The sequence below is a fragment of the Marmota marmota genome, unplaced genomic scaffold (genome assembly GCF_001458135.2).
Source record: "Marmota marmota marmota unplaced genomic scaffold, marMar, whole genome shotgun sequence".
In the NCBI taxonomy this organism is placed as follows: domain Eukaryota; kingdom Metazoa; phylum Chordata; class Mammalia; order Rodentia; family Sciuridae; genus Marmota; species Marmota marmota.
In genome coordinates, this window is record NW_025999853.1 from 7,285,436 (window position 1) to 7,301,091 (window position 15,656).

Sequence of the window (15,656 nt, forward strand, 5' to 3'; positions counted from 1 at the left end):
AAAACTCTGACAGCCTTTCCTCACTCCTCACCAGGAAGATTCAGATCACATACTGACCCCAAGCCAGTAACAGGCCAGCGTGCTCCATGACTGCATGATGGGGAATCCAAAGAGCACATTAAACTTATGGGAAAAGAATTACATACATATACGTATATTGTCTTTTTTCTTTGAGATTATGAATCAGGACTGTGAACGCATGTTTAAGCTGAATTACTTTATTTGTGTAAAGAGAAGGAAAAAAATCATTTAATGTACACTTACTGTATATTCCAAACAAGTGAAAGGCACTTGCTAGGCAGAGGGAAATACATGAATTCTTACCACATTAATGGACACAATAACACACAATACTTTGCAACATAGCTTTTTTTTTTTTTAATTAAGTACCATATTTTATACACAATTAAAATATCACTGCTTGGGATATTCATTTAGAATTCACATCCAAGACCATTCAGTCTAATTTCCTGATTTATGGTTGTCAGGGAACTTCTGAAAGGCAGTAGGTGCTTCACAAGTGGGAAGAGAAAGTTTCATTCACCTTTGTAGGAAGAGAACTATTGGAATGGCTGCCATTGTCTCCTATCAGAGCAAGCTGCAGGCTGGACAAACCAAAGAACAAGAGATTTACTTTCCACAGACTGAGGGAAACGGCCCATGAAAACAATTTTTTAATAAAGGTGTGCCTTCCACAGAATAAAGTCAACAAACATGAAACACACGCTTCAAAGAATTTTTACTTCTGTGTGAGTAGTGTTGACTCTTAAAATGGAAACACGAGCAACAGTGCCAAGTACAGAACGGGCTCAGTAATGCCAGCTCCACACAGTCTGCCAGTTTGATAGGTAAAGAACGTCTTGGGGCTGAGATGGAGACTACTGGTAGAGCACTTTCCTGGCATACACAAGGCCCCTGGGTTCAATCCCCAGTACTAGAACAAAAACAAAACAAAACAACAAAACAAAAAAAAAAACTTGATTTTATTTGCACATCTTGTGTTTAACAAGTTGAACTCTTTTTCTGTGAATTATTTGTTTGTGTCCTATCGTCTTCTCACTACAGAAATATTATTTTATCCCCCTAATTTATAATAGCCCATTATACATTTATAACACTCATTCTTTGTCACATGTACAAATACTTTCCCCAGAGACTGGGGTTGTGGCTCAGGGGTACAGCACTTACCTGGCATGTGTGAGGCACTGGGCTCGATCCTCAGCACCACATATACATAAATAAATAAGTAAATAAATAAATAAATATCCATCAGCAACTAATAAAATATTTAAAAAAATACTTTCCCTGATTTATCCTTGCCTTTGAAATTTCTTTGGAATTCACTAGGTTTTAATATTTATTTGTATGAATTTTCTGTTCTCATTTGTAATATCCGGCTTTGAGGTTATGCTATAAAAACGAAAAACCTTTCCAATTATATTATTAAATATGACCATGCTGTGGTATTCACCCCTTATAGGTTTTCTTACATTTAAATATTTAATCCATATATAATTGATCTTGGCACATGAGGCTAGAATCAGACCTTTTTTTAAACAGCTTATCCTGACAATCTTTATGAATATTTCATCCATTTTATACTTACTGAAATAACATCTTTACCGTGTACTATATTTTTGTGTTTTCTTTTTCTTTCCAGCATCTCATAAGAATGTCTAGAGGATGTATTTAGTTGCCGCCCTTCACTGCACAGGAAGCACAGTTGTGTCACCTAACAGCCAGAGCAGGAGAGGAGTGTGAGGATTTTACACACGAGACTTACTTTCATACTGACATCCTCTCTTCCCTGGCCACTCAGTCTACTTCTCTTAGGATATTTCAGTGTGAAGTTACACCTTCACACTGCCCTACCCAGAACAGTCTACCAGCGCTCACAATGTCCTGAACACTATCCACTGACTCACTTGTCGACAGTGCCTACTGTGTACCACCTACTATGCTAAGTAGTGAAGCTGACGGATACTCTTCACACCGTGACGTGACTTCCAAGGGGGATGCACTGGAAGTACTTAATAATTCTTCAGTTTTTTGGTTTGGTATTGTTTGCTACTAAGTAGGAACTTTTAGGGGCAACCATCTGCGCTTGTAGGGAAAGAAGATACTTGAAGGGACTGCTGAGTCCCTTCAAGTTGTTATTTAGTTTCAGATAAGACCCTCCAGGGAAAAAACACCAGGAAGTGGTTTAAACTAGCCAAAGCCACCCAGTCCCTCCACTAGGTGACACAGAGTAAACTCTGCTCATTATAATGTCCCTACAATGCTGTGTGTTTTCCTCCTCAGTGGCATTCAGGCCACCATCTCTGATAATAAAAGCATGATCTCAAACTGAGGATGCTCAGGAAGGTGCTGCCTCTGCAGGTGAGCACAACGTCTCTAGTATGAGTTTTTGTAAGTCTCCCTGACAAAATCCCCTCGCCAGGGAGACACGACTTTAGGATTCATTCCTGCTGCTCTTTTCTTAACAAAAGTAAACCTCTTCCCACTTTTTATGCCCTGGTTGTGTTACTGGCTTTGCACTCGCCAAGGGGCAAACCGCTGTGTTCAGTTATAGAACCACAAAGTACTGTACGACCTTTCCAGCAGACACTTGTGTCCAGACCTTCATACATGTAGTGAGGCACAGCTGGTTCCAAATTCGAACAGGAAAGACAAGAAGTAATCTTGAGGATTATCTACTGAGTATTTATAAGACACATTGGGCCCTTGAGAATAGGACAGAAAAGGAATCAAAGAGAACCTGAAAACTCTAATGAAAAAGTCCCTTTACCTCTAAGACTCAGAGACCAACGGTAAATTCTCAGGTCTCTTTCCTGAGAAAAGTTGGGTCCACCCCAGATGAGATCCCCAAAAGTTTAATAAAATCAAGAATGAATTTGTAAACCCAGCTACTGAGGCTGAGGCAGGAGTGGCAAATTCAAGACATTACCAAGGCTACAGGAAGAGGGAGGGGAAAAGGGATGGACCGAGAGGAGGGCTCTCCACCCTCCCTGCCTTGAGGTGCAAGACAGAAAAGGAGGAGTCACACAACAAATAGGCCTCTGAGGACCAGAGGTGAGGAAACTAGGTGGGGGACCAGAGGAAATGGGTAAAGGGACAGAAACTGAGGAGCTGGAGTGTGATTCAATCCATTTTCTATAGGCATTTATGGGGTAAGCTGACATCTGCCTGGCACTGACTCTACAGGGAAGAGGGTGGGCACCACCCAAGCAGGGTTATGGGAAGTGGCAATTTAAAGTGGCCACACCCGGGCTCTCCAATGCACGCTTTCTCCAGCAGGGGGCTCCTCTGTGTGAGCTTAGAAATCGCTGACTTGGGCCAGGCCCAGCTCCAGGAGAGCACAAGGGAGGGACAGGAGCCTGCTCTGGGATCTATTCCTGACAGGAAAGAGGCAGAATGTCCTTCATGTCCCCTCTGGGGTCATTTACATGTTATGGTTTGGATGTGAGGTGTCCCCCAAAAACTCACATGTGAGACAGTTCAAGAAGATTCAGAGAAATGATGGGCTGTGAGTCTCCACCCAATCAGTGAATCAACCCCCTGGATTACCTGAGGGGTCTGAAGCGGCGGGCGTGGCCCCGGGGTGTATCTGTATCTGGCCAATGGAGGCTCCGCTGACTGACCAACATGTGAGCCGCTTTCCTCTGCCACACCTCGGGCACCAGGAATGGAGCCGGCCTGCCGTGGACTAACACCTCTGAAACCCTGAGCCCCAAATACACCTTTGCTCCTCTACAGCTGTCCTGGTCGGGTCCTTTCATCACAGTGGCAAAAACACTGACTAAAGGACACGCTACTCACCCGCCACTCATTCCCAGGTCCTGCCCCACTCAGCGGGCACAGCCAGGAGCCCCGAGCTGGAGCGCCATGGAGCGTGAGGGAGCAAGGGGGAGCCCTGATCAGGTCCACCACCTTGGAGGGGCAGCCTCACGGGAAGGTGGAGAGAGGCAGGACGGAGGGCAGAGCCCTGGGAGGAAGCCACCAGCCTGGCAGGGGCAGGCCGAGCAGGCCGGACGGACGGTGAGCGCACAGGGCAAGAGAACAGGCAAAGCATGTGGGGGTGGGGGGGACGGGCCAGGCGCTCTGCTCCAGAGAGCAGAGAGCAGTCACGGGAGTGTGCAGGAGAGCAACGGGCCAGTGGGAAGGGGAGGAGCAGGAGGGCGAGTATGTGGTCACCCGACACCTTTGACAAAAAGTAAAGAACAAAAGAGGACTTAACCCCGAAGTGAAAGGACTGACTGTCTAAAGTGGGAAAAGGATAAGGGAACAATCAGGCTGAAGCAGTCTCAGAGTTCACGGGTTTTAACACACGGGAACAGGGCAGGCTTCACCTCGGATGGCACACAGACCATCAACGCCACTAACCCGCAGAACAGGGGCCTCTGCAGTTTATTCAAAGGGCACCTAGAGAGGCAGAAAGGAGGTGGGCCTTTGTCCTTCCTGGGACTCACTCATGTGGCTCCGGCTGTGGGAAAAATGAGCCCCTGCCCTACAGGAGCTTCGCACGTCTCACTGTTATCTGCAGGCCTAGACCCTGGTAATGGGAACAGATCTGGGCCGCCTCCCTTTGAGGTCAGGGTACTCAGACACCATGTGTCCAGGGCTGACAGCCCTGATCTTAGCCACCATTTGTTTTTACCACGACCCCACCTGGAGACACTATTCCCTGAGCCAGGCAATCCCTGACTGGCACTGTGTGGGAGCAAGGAAAGGCCACGCTCCCTCCCTTTGCCCACTGATCAACGAGGTCTTCCGGGACAGTATTAAGTAAAATACTGAAAAGTCCAAGAGATAAAGACTAGGGATGGACACTGCAGAGCCAAGATTCCTGAGCAAGGCACAGAGGCGGCAGTCAGTGGCCACTAGTCAGGACCTACCTTGGGAGACCTTGAGGGGATGCCCAGCTTGGTCACCAACCCAAGGGACACTTGAAGAGAGACATCTGCTCATGTGAAGACACTGTACTCACTCCCTTCCTTCTACAGGTAGCAAACTTGATGTCAGTTCCCTCTGACCCTCTAGTGGGCAGTACCTTCAACAACTAGAAGATTTGACCCAAGTCACTTGAGAAAAAGAGGCTTGTCTTTTTTTGTCCCACGGCCTCAATGTGAGTTGGGAGAGGGACAATGATGGCCACTCAGCAGCAGCATCAACTATAACACCAGGGTGACCTACAGAAAACCTGGGTTGTTTTATCCATGAGGTAACTTAAAATAGAAACAAACTGACAATTTGTATTTTTACTTTAAAATAAATATGTTATTTCTAGAAACCCATACTGAAGAAAGATGTCAATCATCATCATACACAAAGTTAAGCTTTCCAAACACCAAATCTCTTTAGTACAAGATAAAATCTCAGTGTAGCATTGGAAAATGCAGAAATGTTATATATCACAAATCTTCAAGGGCCAGCTTTGGTCTCTCTGAGAAACAAAACACACCAGATGTCACATATGCTAAATTAAATAAGCAATAGGCCACTATCCTGAGGTTGTCTCCAGTACTCTAAGATCTTATGTAATGAGTACATTACCTCAGCCCAGAAATAAACTGAAATCTAATTTAGGAGGAGGGCTTTCAACAAATAACAGTTTCAGCCAAACAAACAGCTGAGCTTTAGAACTTGTCCAAATAATGCAAAAGCCTCACTGTAGCCAATCAAGTTATTTCTGCGCTCTATTTCCACGTCTGCCCTCACTACAGAGCAGAGCTTTTTGAACCTCTTTCCATTTTCAGTACTACTCAACTCATGCATTGTTCTTTGCTCAAATGAACCATTAAATTTATCTAAAATTTTCCTTTTATTTTATTTGGGGAAGGTATTGGGGATTGAACCCAGGGGCTTTACCACTGAACTACATCCTCAGCCCTTTTTATTTATTTATCTATTTATTGAGACAGGGTCTTACGAAATTTCTTAGGGCTCAGTTGCTGAGGCTGGCCTTGAACTTGTGATCCTCCTGCCTCAGACTCTCTAGTCACTGGGATTACTGGTGTGTACCATCAAGCCCAGCAAAAGTTTTCCTTTTAAACATGTCCAAATGAGAAAAATGCCTCGCTGTCACAAATCAAGTAATTTCTGTTATTTCGTGTCAGCCATCACTAGACTGGAGTTCTCTGAACCTCTTCCTTTCCGTTTTGAAAGCTACCCCATTCATGAACTGTTCTTTGTACAAATAAACCATTAACTTCGTCTAAAGTTTTTCTTTCAACACATAAGAACACTATCAGCTTCAGAAATGTGAAACAGCCAGTGAACCACATTCTTTTTCACAGAATTAGCAGATATACACCACCTGTTTCTTTTCAGATCAATTTCTTCACTGTTTCTTTTTTTTACTTGCTGGACTGTCCAACACTTCAATCTTGCCTTTTCCACCTTCTGAATTAGGAAGCTTAATGTTATCTAAGGTAACTTCAGACGAGATGCTGTCATCTTCATCCTCAGATTCTGAACTGTCCTCTGAACTCTCTTGTGAACTCTCCTCTGAACTGTCCATTTCTTTTGAATCTGAGTGATCCATCTCAAATAAGGCCACATCCTGCAAAACATATCTGGTGAGAAATCTATTTCATAAAAAATCTATAAAACTTTGTTAAAAAAAAAAAAACATGTACAAAGGGTAAGAAATGTTTTTTAATAGAACATGGCACTATCATGTTTTCAGTTGCCAAGATCCACCAGAATGATGACTGACATTAAGGTCTAAAAGGTCTCCTATAGCCTTACTCTACATATCCTGGACACATTCAGCATCCCTTCATTTAAATATTAACATGAGCCAGGTATCCCACTAGATTCTAGAGATTCAACAACACAAAATCAAAACAAAACCCATGCCTTCATTTTTCAGCAGAGACCAGCAAATTATAAGCTAAAGGCCAAACCCTACCTGCTACCCACTTTTGCTCAGCTTATGAACTAAGAAGGGCCCACAGAGCCCAAAGTATTTACCCATCTGGCCTCTTACAGAAAATGTTTACTGACCCCCGTTCTAGAGGGGAAAGAAAGGAAACAAACAAATACATATAAAGCAGAGTACAGGGTAGTGAAAACAGAGAAAGATAAAATAGGGCAAGATCCAGGGACGTTCTCCTGATGAGGTGACAATTGAGAGGAGATGAGTCAAAATGCAGAAATGTAGACACACACATTGTAGGTGAGAAAGTCACGCAGGAGAAGCCCTGGAGCAACGACACTGGGAGGCAGAGCGCAGCAGACAAGGGGCTGTGAAGAAGGTAGGGGCAGAGAGAGTGAGCTGGAGGGCTGGATCACCGAGCCCTGGGAAGGATTTCCATTATTAGGAACACTACGGGGAAGGCCTCAGGGACTAAACTGTGTGCCACACACTGTGAGAAGAACAGACCCCAGGGAGAACAGAGCAGAAGCAGGAAGCCCTGTTAGGAAATGACTGCCGTGGTTCAGGAGAAACCACAATTACCTGGATGGAAAGAGGCTACCCAGAGTGCTTGGAGGGGGATCTATTCTGAAGCAGTCCTGAATCTGAACGGGATTCGCTGATGAATGGATGCTATTAACCGTGCTGCCAGCTCTGTTCAGACACTAGTGTTACAAAGGGAATTCCAGGTGGCCACGGAATGAGTACAAATGGGGCAATTTCACTGGAAGCTTATGGGATTGATCATTTCTTATAAGCACATCATTTATTTCCACACACTCAATGAATCAGATTATAATTGCCTCTTTTGGGAAAAAATCAAATCAGCTAGGACAAATTAATGCTTCAAGTTAACAAATGTGATATTTGGCTTGAAAAAGCCCACCAGTGACTCCACATGACTAAATCCCTAAGCTCCACCCACAGAAGCTCACGGACTGGTGAATGCACCATAAGATGTCTAAATTCCTACGCAGTATTGGAAACGAGCGTGCTCTCCGGTGGCTCGGAAGCAGAGACAGGAGGATGGTGAGTTCAGAGCCAGCCTCAGCAAAAGCAAGACGCTAAACAACTCCGTGAGAGCCTGTCTCTAATAAAATACAAAATAGGGCTGGGGATGTGGCTCAGTGGCCAAGTGCCCCTGAGTTCAATCCCTGGTTCCTGCTCCCCCAAAAAAGATTCAGTGGGCAAGTTCTCACTCTGACTTTTAGGTGACAAGGCACATGATGATTTCACTGTATGAAATGAAGGAAAAGCATAGTTACCATCTGTATCACTTTCCCGAGAGTCCCATCGAGACTCTCGATATTGAACCGACCAGGTGGAGCAGCAGCCATTTCTTTCCGTAGTTTTTCATTTGCCTGGGCCATCTGGGGGAGAAAGTTCTGAACTTGGTCTAACACTATCGAGAGAGAAAATGGCATAGCAACATTCATGTGAGTAAATTCAAAATCCAGGATTCTCTGTAAATTCATCTGCATTGAATAGTAATAATAATAAATCATTCAATGTTTCCATGTTAAAAATATCTGTTCACTTCTGAATTATTTTTCCCCCAGTACTAGGAATCGAACCCAGAGCCTCACATGCTAGGCAAGCACTTTACCACTGAGGTACTACACCCCCAGCTGTTTTTTCAATTTTATTTTATTTTTTTAAATATTTTTTTAATTGTAGATGGACACAATATCTTTATTTTGTTTATTTAGTTTGTTTTATGTGGTGCTGGGGATAAAACCCAGTGCCTCACGCTTACAAGGAGGCAAGCACTCTACTACTGAGCCACAACCCCAGCCCTAAATTTTATTTTGAGACAAAGTCTAAGTTGCCCCAGCTAACAATGATCTTATGATCCTCTTCACACCAAGCCACTGAAAGCAACAAGACTACACAATTCAGCAACTAATTATTTCTTTAAAAAGAAAAATTGTTTTGCATTACTGGGATTGAACAGGGCATTCCACATGCTAGGTAAGCACTCTACCATTGAGCTCTAACCCCAGCCCTTATATGATTATTTTGAGACAGGGTCTTGCTAACTTGCTGGTCTCAAACTTGCAACCCTCCTATCTCAGTCTCCTGAGTAGCTGGGATTACAGGTGTGCACCACTATGCCTGGGGCTCACATGTTTTATTTCTATTCCTCACACAACCCCAGCACTACTAACTCCTGAAAGGATGGCATTCTAAAGTACGTGAGTAAGGAGACAATGCCATAACAGTTAAGTATGCCAGGTTCTGAGGCTTACGATGAGACTGTCGCGGTTACTGACTTATTCCAGCTCCGCCTCCTAACTTACCTTAAGCAAGTTAAGTAAGCAATGACTGTCACTGCCTGCCAATATCCGCTCCCCTTTTTCTGATCTCCCCTTTAAGCCTGTGTTACTATCAGTCAATCATCTCTCCTCCTACACATGCCTACAATTTCCACACCTGGGCCACTGTTTGTTTGGTGGCACACAGAGATGCAGCACTCTAGTCGGGCTAATACCTCATCAGACTGTGGTGTCTGAACTGTCAAGAAACATTCTGAGTGACTGACTCGGGGAGCAGCTGAACAAGAGGCTCAACCTTCCAACAGAGCAGGCAACTTGCCACAGAGAGGGTTGAGCCTGCTCTAGATCCAGGCCAACACCTACAAAAGCAGAGCTTAAAGATACAGAGCCACAGGCCCCTCAGGACAGGGAGTCCCAGGATCCAGATATGCTTGAAATTGCTGTCCCTGGGTTCTTTTACCCCAATAATATAAGCCAACATAATTTCTTTCCTTTCTTTAGACAATGTGAGCCGTGTTTCCCTTACCTGCAATTAACAGTGCTAACTGGGGGCTGGGGCTGGGGCTGAGCGGTAGAGCACTTGCCTAGTATGCATGGGGCACTGGGTTAGATCCCCGGCACCACATTAAAAAAAAAAAAAAAACCTAGATAAATAAAATAAAGCTATTGGGCTGTGGTTGTGGCTCAGTGGTAGAGTGCTTGCCTGGCATGCACATGGCACTGGGTTTAGTCCTTGGCACCACATAAAAATGAATAAATAAAATAAAGGTATAAAAAATGCTGTATCTGTTTAAAAAAGAGTGCTAACCGATAAATATGATTTTACCACTCAACACCTGAGCATGCTCCTCTGATAGAGGTGTGATAACTGCCAGGCACTCTGCTAAATACAGAGGAGTCAACAAACAAGGGGTATTTAATGTCTTTGTATCTCAAAAGAGGCCTAGCAAAACTATCCCCATAACAGACTCTCAAAACTCATCAAGCCACTACTAGGGCTATATGACAGATGACTAAAATATCCAGTAGACAGAAGAAGAGACCATGTATACACACACAGCCTGGCACATCCTGAATACTGAATAACTGTTAGTTTTCCTCCCCTTTCAGATACAGAGAGAAACTACAGACAAAAATCAAGGTATTTCCTTGTCTAAAGATTCAAATGTATTATCAGAGGCAGGATCTCCTTCTACTCTTGGTTGTTTGGTACTGGAGATTGAACCCAGAGGCACTTTAGCACTGAGCTAAAACACCAGCCCTTTGTATTTTCTGAGACAGGGTCTAAGTTGCTTAGGACCTCACTAAGTAGCTAAGGCTGGCCTCAAACTTGCAATCCTCCTGCCTCAGCCTCCACAGTTTCTGGGACTGCTTGTATATGCCCTCACTCCCAGCTCCGTTTTCATTTTTTACTAACGAATCAAGTGGAGCAAAGTAAGTACCAACTTATTCAGCTTGAATCATTCTCAGAAGCCATATTTCTGCCTGTAATCTCACCTACTGGAGAAGTGGAGGCACAAGGATGCAAGTTCTAGGCAAGACAGAGCAACTCAGTGAGACCCAGTCTCAAAAAAAAAAAAAATTCGAAAGAAAAGAAAGAAAAAAGGGCCGAGGTTATATAATTCAGTAGTAGAGTGGATGCCCACCACATGGGAGACTCAGGGTTCAATACCCAGGTTTTTTTGTGTTTTGTTTGTTTTTTTTTTTTTTAAAAAACCATAAACTAATGAACAAATAAATAAAATACAATAAACTTAAAAATATAATAAAAATTTTAAATGGGCTAGGGACATAGCTCAGAGGTAGAGTACCTGCATAGCATGTGTGAAGCCCTGGGTTCAATCATCAGTTACATACACACACAATTCCAAACATGTAAATAACCAGCAATGACACTGATGACAATAAGAATGTTAAAATAACTACCATAAATATACTGCATACACTCAACAAAGCAAACAAAGCACAATGAGGAAAGAAATAAAAGATAAAAGGACTCAAACTGAAGGTGTAGAGAAGGAAACTATAATACCTGATTCAGGATTAACAGATTAGACAATCATGAAGATTAGTGAACTTGAATGTACAGCAACAGAAATTATCCAAAATAAAACAAAAAGTAAGACTAAAAAAAAAATAAAAGGTATTAAAGAACAAAGGGGCAACTTCAATTGGCAAAATGTGTATTTCTCGAGGAAAGGCAAGAGAGGAAGAGGGACAGAGAAAAATACTGGAAGAAAAAAGTGAAAATTTCCCCAAATATGATAAGAACCATAACCCCACAGATCCAATAAGGTCAATGAATCTCCACGCTCCAGAATCACAAGAAAAACCATGGAGCACATCATCAAGTGGATAAAAACCAATGGTAAGGAAAATCTTAAAAGCAGCCAGAGAAGCCAGGCACAGTGGCACATGCTGGTAATCCCAGCAACTTGGGAGGCTGAGGCAGGACGATTTCAAGTTCAAGGCCAATCTCAGCAATTTAGGGAGACCCTAAGCAACTCAGGGAGACTTTATCTCAAAATAAAACATAAAAAGGGTTAGGATGTGACTCAGTGGTAGAGTACACCTGGGTTCAATCCCCAGTATTGCCAAAAAAATTCTTTAAAAATTCTTTTTTAAAGCAAAAAAACAGGGCTGAGGTTGTAGCCCAGTGGTAGAGCGCTTGCCTTGCATGTATGAGACCCTGGGTTCGATCCTCAGCACCACATAAAATAAAAATAAAGATATTAAAAAAAAAAAAGCAAAAAAACAATAAAACAAAGGCTAGGGCTGGGGATGTGGCTCAAGCGGTAGCGAGCTCGCCTGGCATACGCAGGGCTCTGGGTTCAATCCTCAGCACCACATACAAATAAAATAAAGATGCTGTATGGACTAAAGATTTTAACCAATAGTTCACCAAAAACATTTAAACAGTAACACATGAAAAGATGCTTGCTGAGTATGGTGGTACACATCTGTAATCCCAGATATTCAAAAGGCTGAGGCAGGAGGACTGCAAATTCAAGGCCAGCCTCAGTAACTTGGCAAGACCCTGTCTCAAAATTAAAAAAAAAAAAACAAAAAAAAAACATAAACCAATACCACTACACACACAATAGAATAGACTACACTCAATGTTGGTGAGGATATGCAGCAACTAACGAAACCCTCCTACCTTGCTTTCAGGAATGCAAAATGATAGATGAATTTAAGCAAACAATTGAACAATTTCACTTCTAAGTATGCACCTTCCCAAAATGAAAACCTACGTTTACACAAAATTTGAACAAAAAGCTACCATGTAGTCATTTTAGCTACTATAGATTCAGTGCACGGAATGGTTCAGTTTTTGGAGTATTCATGATTTCTTAATTTATAAATACAATAACCTCCTGCATCATTTACATTGTTTTCATTAAATACTTGACATCTGAATTACACACATATTGACTATTATATGAGAGCCATTTAAAAAGTGAGTGAACAAACTTATAAATGTGCAGTATAATATTAATATAGAATAATTAATAAACAGAACTGGCTTGGTTATGTCATACTATAAGCAACATTTACCATTTAAGTACCTGTGTCCAATTGAGGGATGTCGTGGTGCTTTTCCATAGACATATATTAAGTTTGGGGCTTACTTAAAAAAAATCCCATGGAGATTAACCATAATGGTTTTTTTTTTTGCAGCACTAGCAATTTCTCCCATGGTAGACAAGCATCCTACCACTAAGCTACAACCACTGCTGTTGTTTTATAAAAAAAATTTAAACAGGGTTTTGCTAATATATCCAAGGTGGGCTCTAACTTGTAATCCTCCTGCCTTGGCCTCCCAGGTATCTGGGATTAGAGGCATGTGACACGGTACCAGTAACAATTAGTTTTTGTCGGTTTCTTTTTTGAGTGTAGGTCTTCCTATGCTGCCCAGGTTGGTCTCCTGGACTCAAGTGACCCCTGGGCCTCAGCCTCCAAGTGCCAGGATTGTGGGAGCAGATCAGCACACCCCGCTATCAACAATAATTGTTTTTGGCTTCCAAAAATTCATACCTCAAGTAGCTTTACAGGAAAGTCAGCTTAAGGCAGGGGAGTGATACAAGAAATTCTATCCTTATGTATTGATTTTAAAATAGGACTTATTCCACTGGACTTTGTGGCTTGATGTCTGACTTATGAAGACAGAGATTATCCCATCAAATAACATCTTCATTAGACAAACTTTGGCATTCTTAGCACAAGACAGGGAATGAGGTACTTACACGGGCTCCTTTCTATCCGAACTGTCTGAAGAGTGGAGGTCTTTCTGGAGTTAGGCTTGGAGTTGATGAGTAACCGGTCCCATATACCTGAAAACACATAGAAACTGATTAACTATAGTATAATAAAAATAACAGGAACTGAGGTTTAGGGGTGTAGCTCAGTGAAAGAGTACTTGCCTAGCATATTCAAGGCCCTGGGTTTCTAGCACCATAAAAAAGAGGCACTCGGAGTTTCAGTACATTTTGACTGTGTGTTTATATCCTTTCTTAAGCCTGTCTCCTTCATCATTATTATTACACCTATGAGTAATAAATGCACATTGAACTCCATTTTTCTAGGTCAGAAATGCATCAGTGCACAAAATTCGAGCCTACAATGATAGAGGAAGCAGCACCAGTATAATATTAGTTGAGTAAAGCCAGAAATAGTTTCTAAGTCTGTAAAATCAGTCAACCTGGAGCATTTGTTTCTTCATTTGTAAAATATGCTTATCTGGTTACTTCTTTAGACATGCCCAAGCTAGGCAAAGCAGCTCTTCAGGGAAATTTTGTTTCCCGTTCCACCTTTTGAGCTTTCTCACCCACTATTCCTCCAGTCAACTTAACTTTCTAGCCCATGAGAGCTCTGAGAACAGAACTTTTAAAACTCAAGTCTTTGCACACTATTTCTTTTTCTTTTTCTCTATTATTTTTGTTCTTTTCTTTTTCTTGTGATACTGGGGACTGAACCCAGGGGTGCTCTACCACTGAGCTACATCCCCAATCCTTTTTGAGACAGGATCTTGCTAATTTGCTCAGGCTGACCCTGAACTTGCAATCTTCCTGCCTCAGCCTCACCAGCTACTGGATTTACACACCATTTCATACCTGGAAAATCTATTCACTTGGTACAAAAATCCTGTTCATCCTCAAAGCAGAGTTAAAGAAATACCCACTGAATATTTACTACTTAAGGACTAGTCATTGGATTAGTTAGAAGCAGAGCTGCACCCAGACTACTTGAAATCACATCACAGGTTTGCTACTTTCCAGCCACAATCCCTTCAGATGTATTCTTTAAGGATCTGTTTTTTTATCTGTATGCACACCATGCCTCAACTTGCTCACCTATAAAACGGAGAAAACAAGAGAACCTTCTGCTCAGTTTCGTGCAGTATTAAATGTTCAGTATTAAACTCTGAGGCATAGCAAGCACTACACGAGCTTTGGCTATCACTGTCATTACAGCTCCTTCTCATGCTCTGGATTCTCATCTTTTCTCCAAACTAAAAAAAAAAAAATCTTTTCTTCTACCTACAACAGTCGCAGGCCCTTTTATGCATTCTCCTCCTGCTCACAGAAATTCTACTGGTACTACCACCTCCATTCTCGAAAAGTGAACGCCGAGGTTTGGAGAAGGTAAATAAGTCTCCTAGAAGTCCCACTGTGGAACCAGGATTCGAAACCATCCTTTAATTCTATGTTAGTGTCTGAAATTCTGTGCACGTCTCCGTCCAAGAGCGCGGCGCTGGGGGAGCTCTGTGCGCGGAGGAGGAGGAACGCAGTGTTCAGCTGAATGATCACCAGCTTCCCCGACCAGCAAGTACTCGGACACAGACAGCAGGGCCCGTCGCCCTCGCTCTGCTTTGCGCCCCAGCTTGGAGGTACCCGAGGAGCCCCGCCGCAGCGCCCTGCAGCGTGGACGCCCACTGTCTAGCGGAACAGAACCGCCCACGCCCGCGACAGCCCCAGGCCCGCCGCGGCCTCGCACGGTCCCCGGGGCTCCTCCGCCGCACGTGCGCGCCCCACGCCGCCACCACCGGCCCCTCACCTCCTCGGCCACCGCTCCCCGCTGTCAGCAGCTCGCTGGACACGGAGGCCCCTGAGCAGTTCCGGGTGGACGACGAACAGCTAGAGCTGGGGCTGGCGCTAAGCTCACCGTGGACCTCCATGCTTTCCCAGCCGGCCTGCAGGAAAGAGCCCGGATGCAGGAAAGAGACACAGCCGAGGGGGCGGAGCCACGGCTGTGATTGGATTAAACCAAGCTGTGGGCGGGGATAGGGCGGGGCGAGGGACGGCCGGGCTAGCGCGATATCTAGGGCAAGGAAGAGGTTCCCTCTTTGGGGAAAGCAAGGTTGACGCTGATTGAGGTACTGTCGTCGTCATTAGAGCTGTCAACGCTCTATTTATTTAAACAAATTCGAACATTAAGAGCATAGCATGAAGCTGCCCTCC

General features: G+C 43.5%; 1 protein-coding gene across 2 annotated transcripts; it reads right to left on the reverse strand.

Moving 5' to 3' along the window:
* Nucleotides 1-202: 202 nt before the first annotated feature.
* Nucleotides 203-15,415, reverse strand: Nopchap1 (NOP protein chaperone 1). 2 transcript variants are annotated; one of them, XR_007347427.1, is made up of 5 exons: nt 15,253-15,415; nt 13,443-13,529; nt 8,185-8,321; nt 3,820-6,562; nt 203-605 (listed from the first exon to the last, which is right to left on the reverse strand). XR_007347427.1 is itself a non-coding variant. In XM_015482822.2 (5 exons), the coding sequence occupies exons 1-4, from the start codon at nt 15,371-15,373 to the stop codon at nt 6,341-6,343; spliced, it is 567 nt and encodes a 188-aa protein (XP_015338308.1). In that variant the 5' UTR covers nt 15,374-15,415; the 3' UTR covers nt 203-605; nt 6,317-6,340. The 2 variants fall into 2 exon arrangements, 1 of the variants encoding a protein (XP_015338308.1); XM_015482822.2 differs by having other exon boundaries at nt 6,317-6,562.
* Nucleotides 15,416-15,656: the final 241 nt, after the last annotated feature.

Bases quoted from the DNA above. Each gene is read 5' to 3' on its own strand.
- Nopchap1 (XM_015482822.2), bottom strand. From the start codon at position 15,373: ATGGAGGTCCACGGTGAGCTTAGCGCCAGCCCCAGCTCTAGCTGTTCG. The intron at 13,530-15,252 runs GTGAGGGGCCGG...ATGTGTTTTCAG, and splicing joins GGGGAGCGGTGGCCGAGGAG to GTATATGGGACCGGTTACTC. The intron at 8,322-13,442 runs GTAAGTACCTCA...CTCTCTCGATAG, and splicing joins TCGGATAGAAAGGAGCCCGT to TGTTAGACCAAGTTCAGAAC.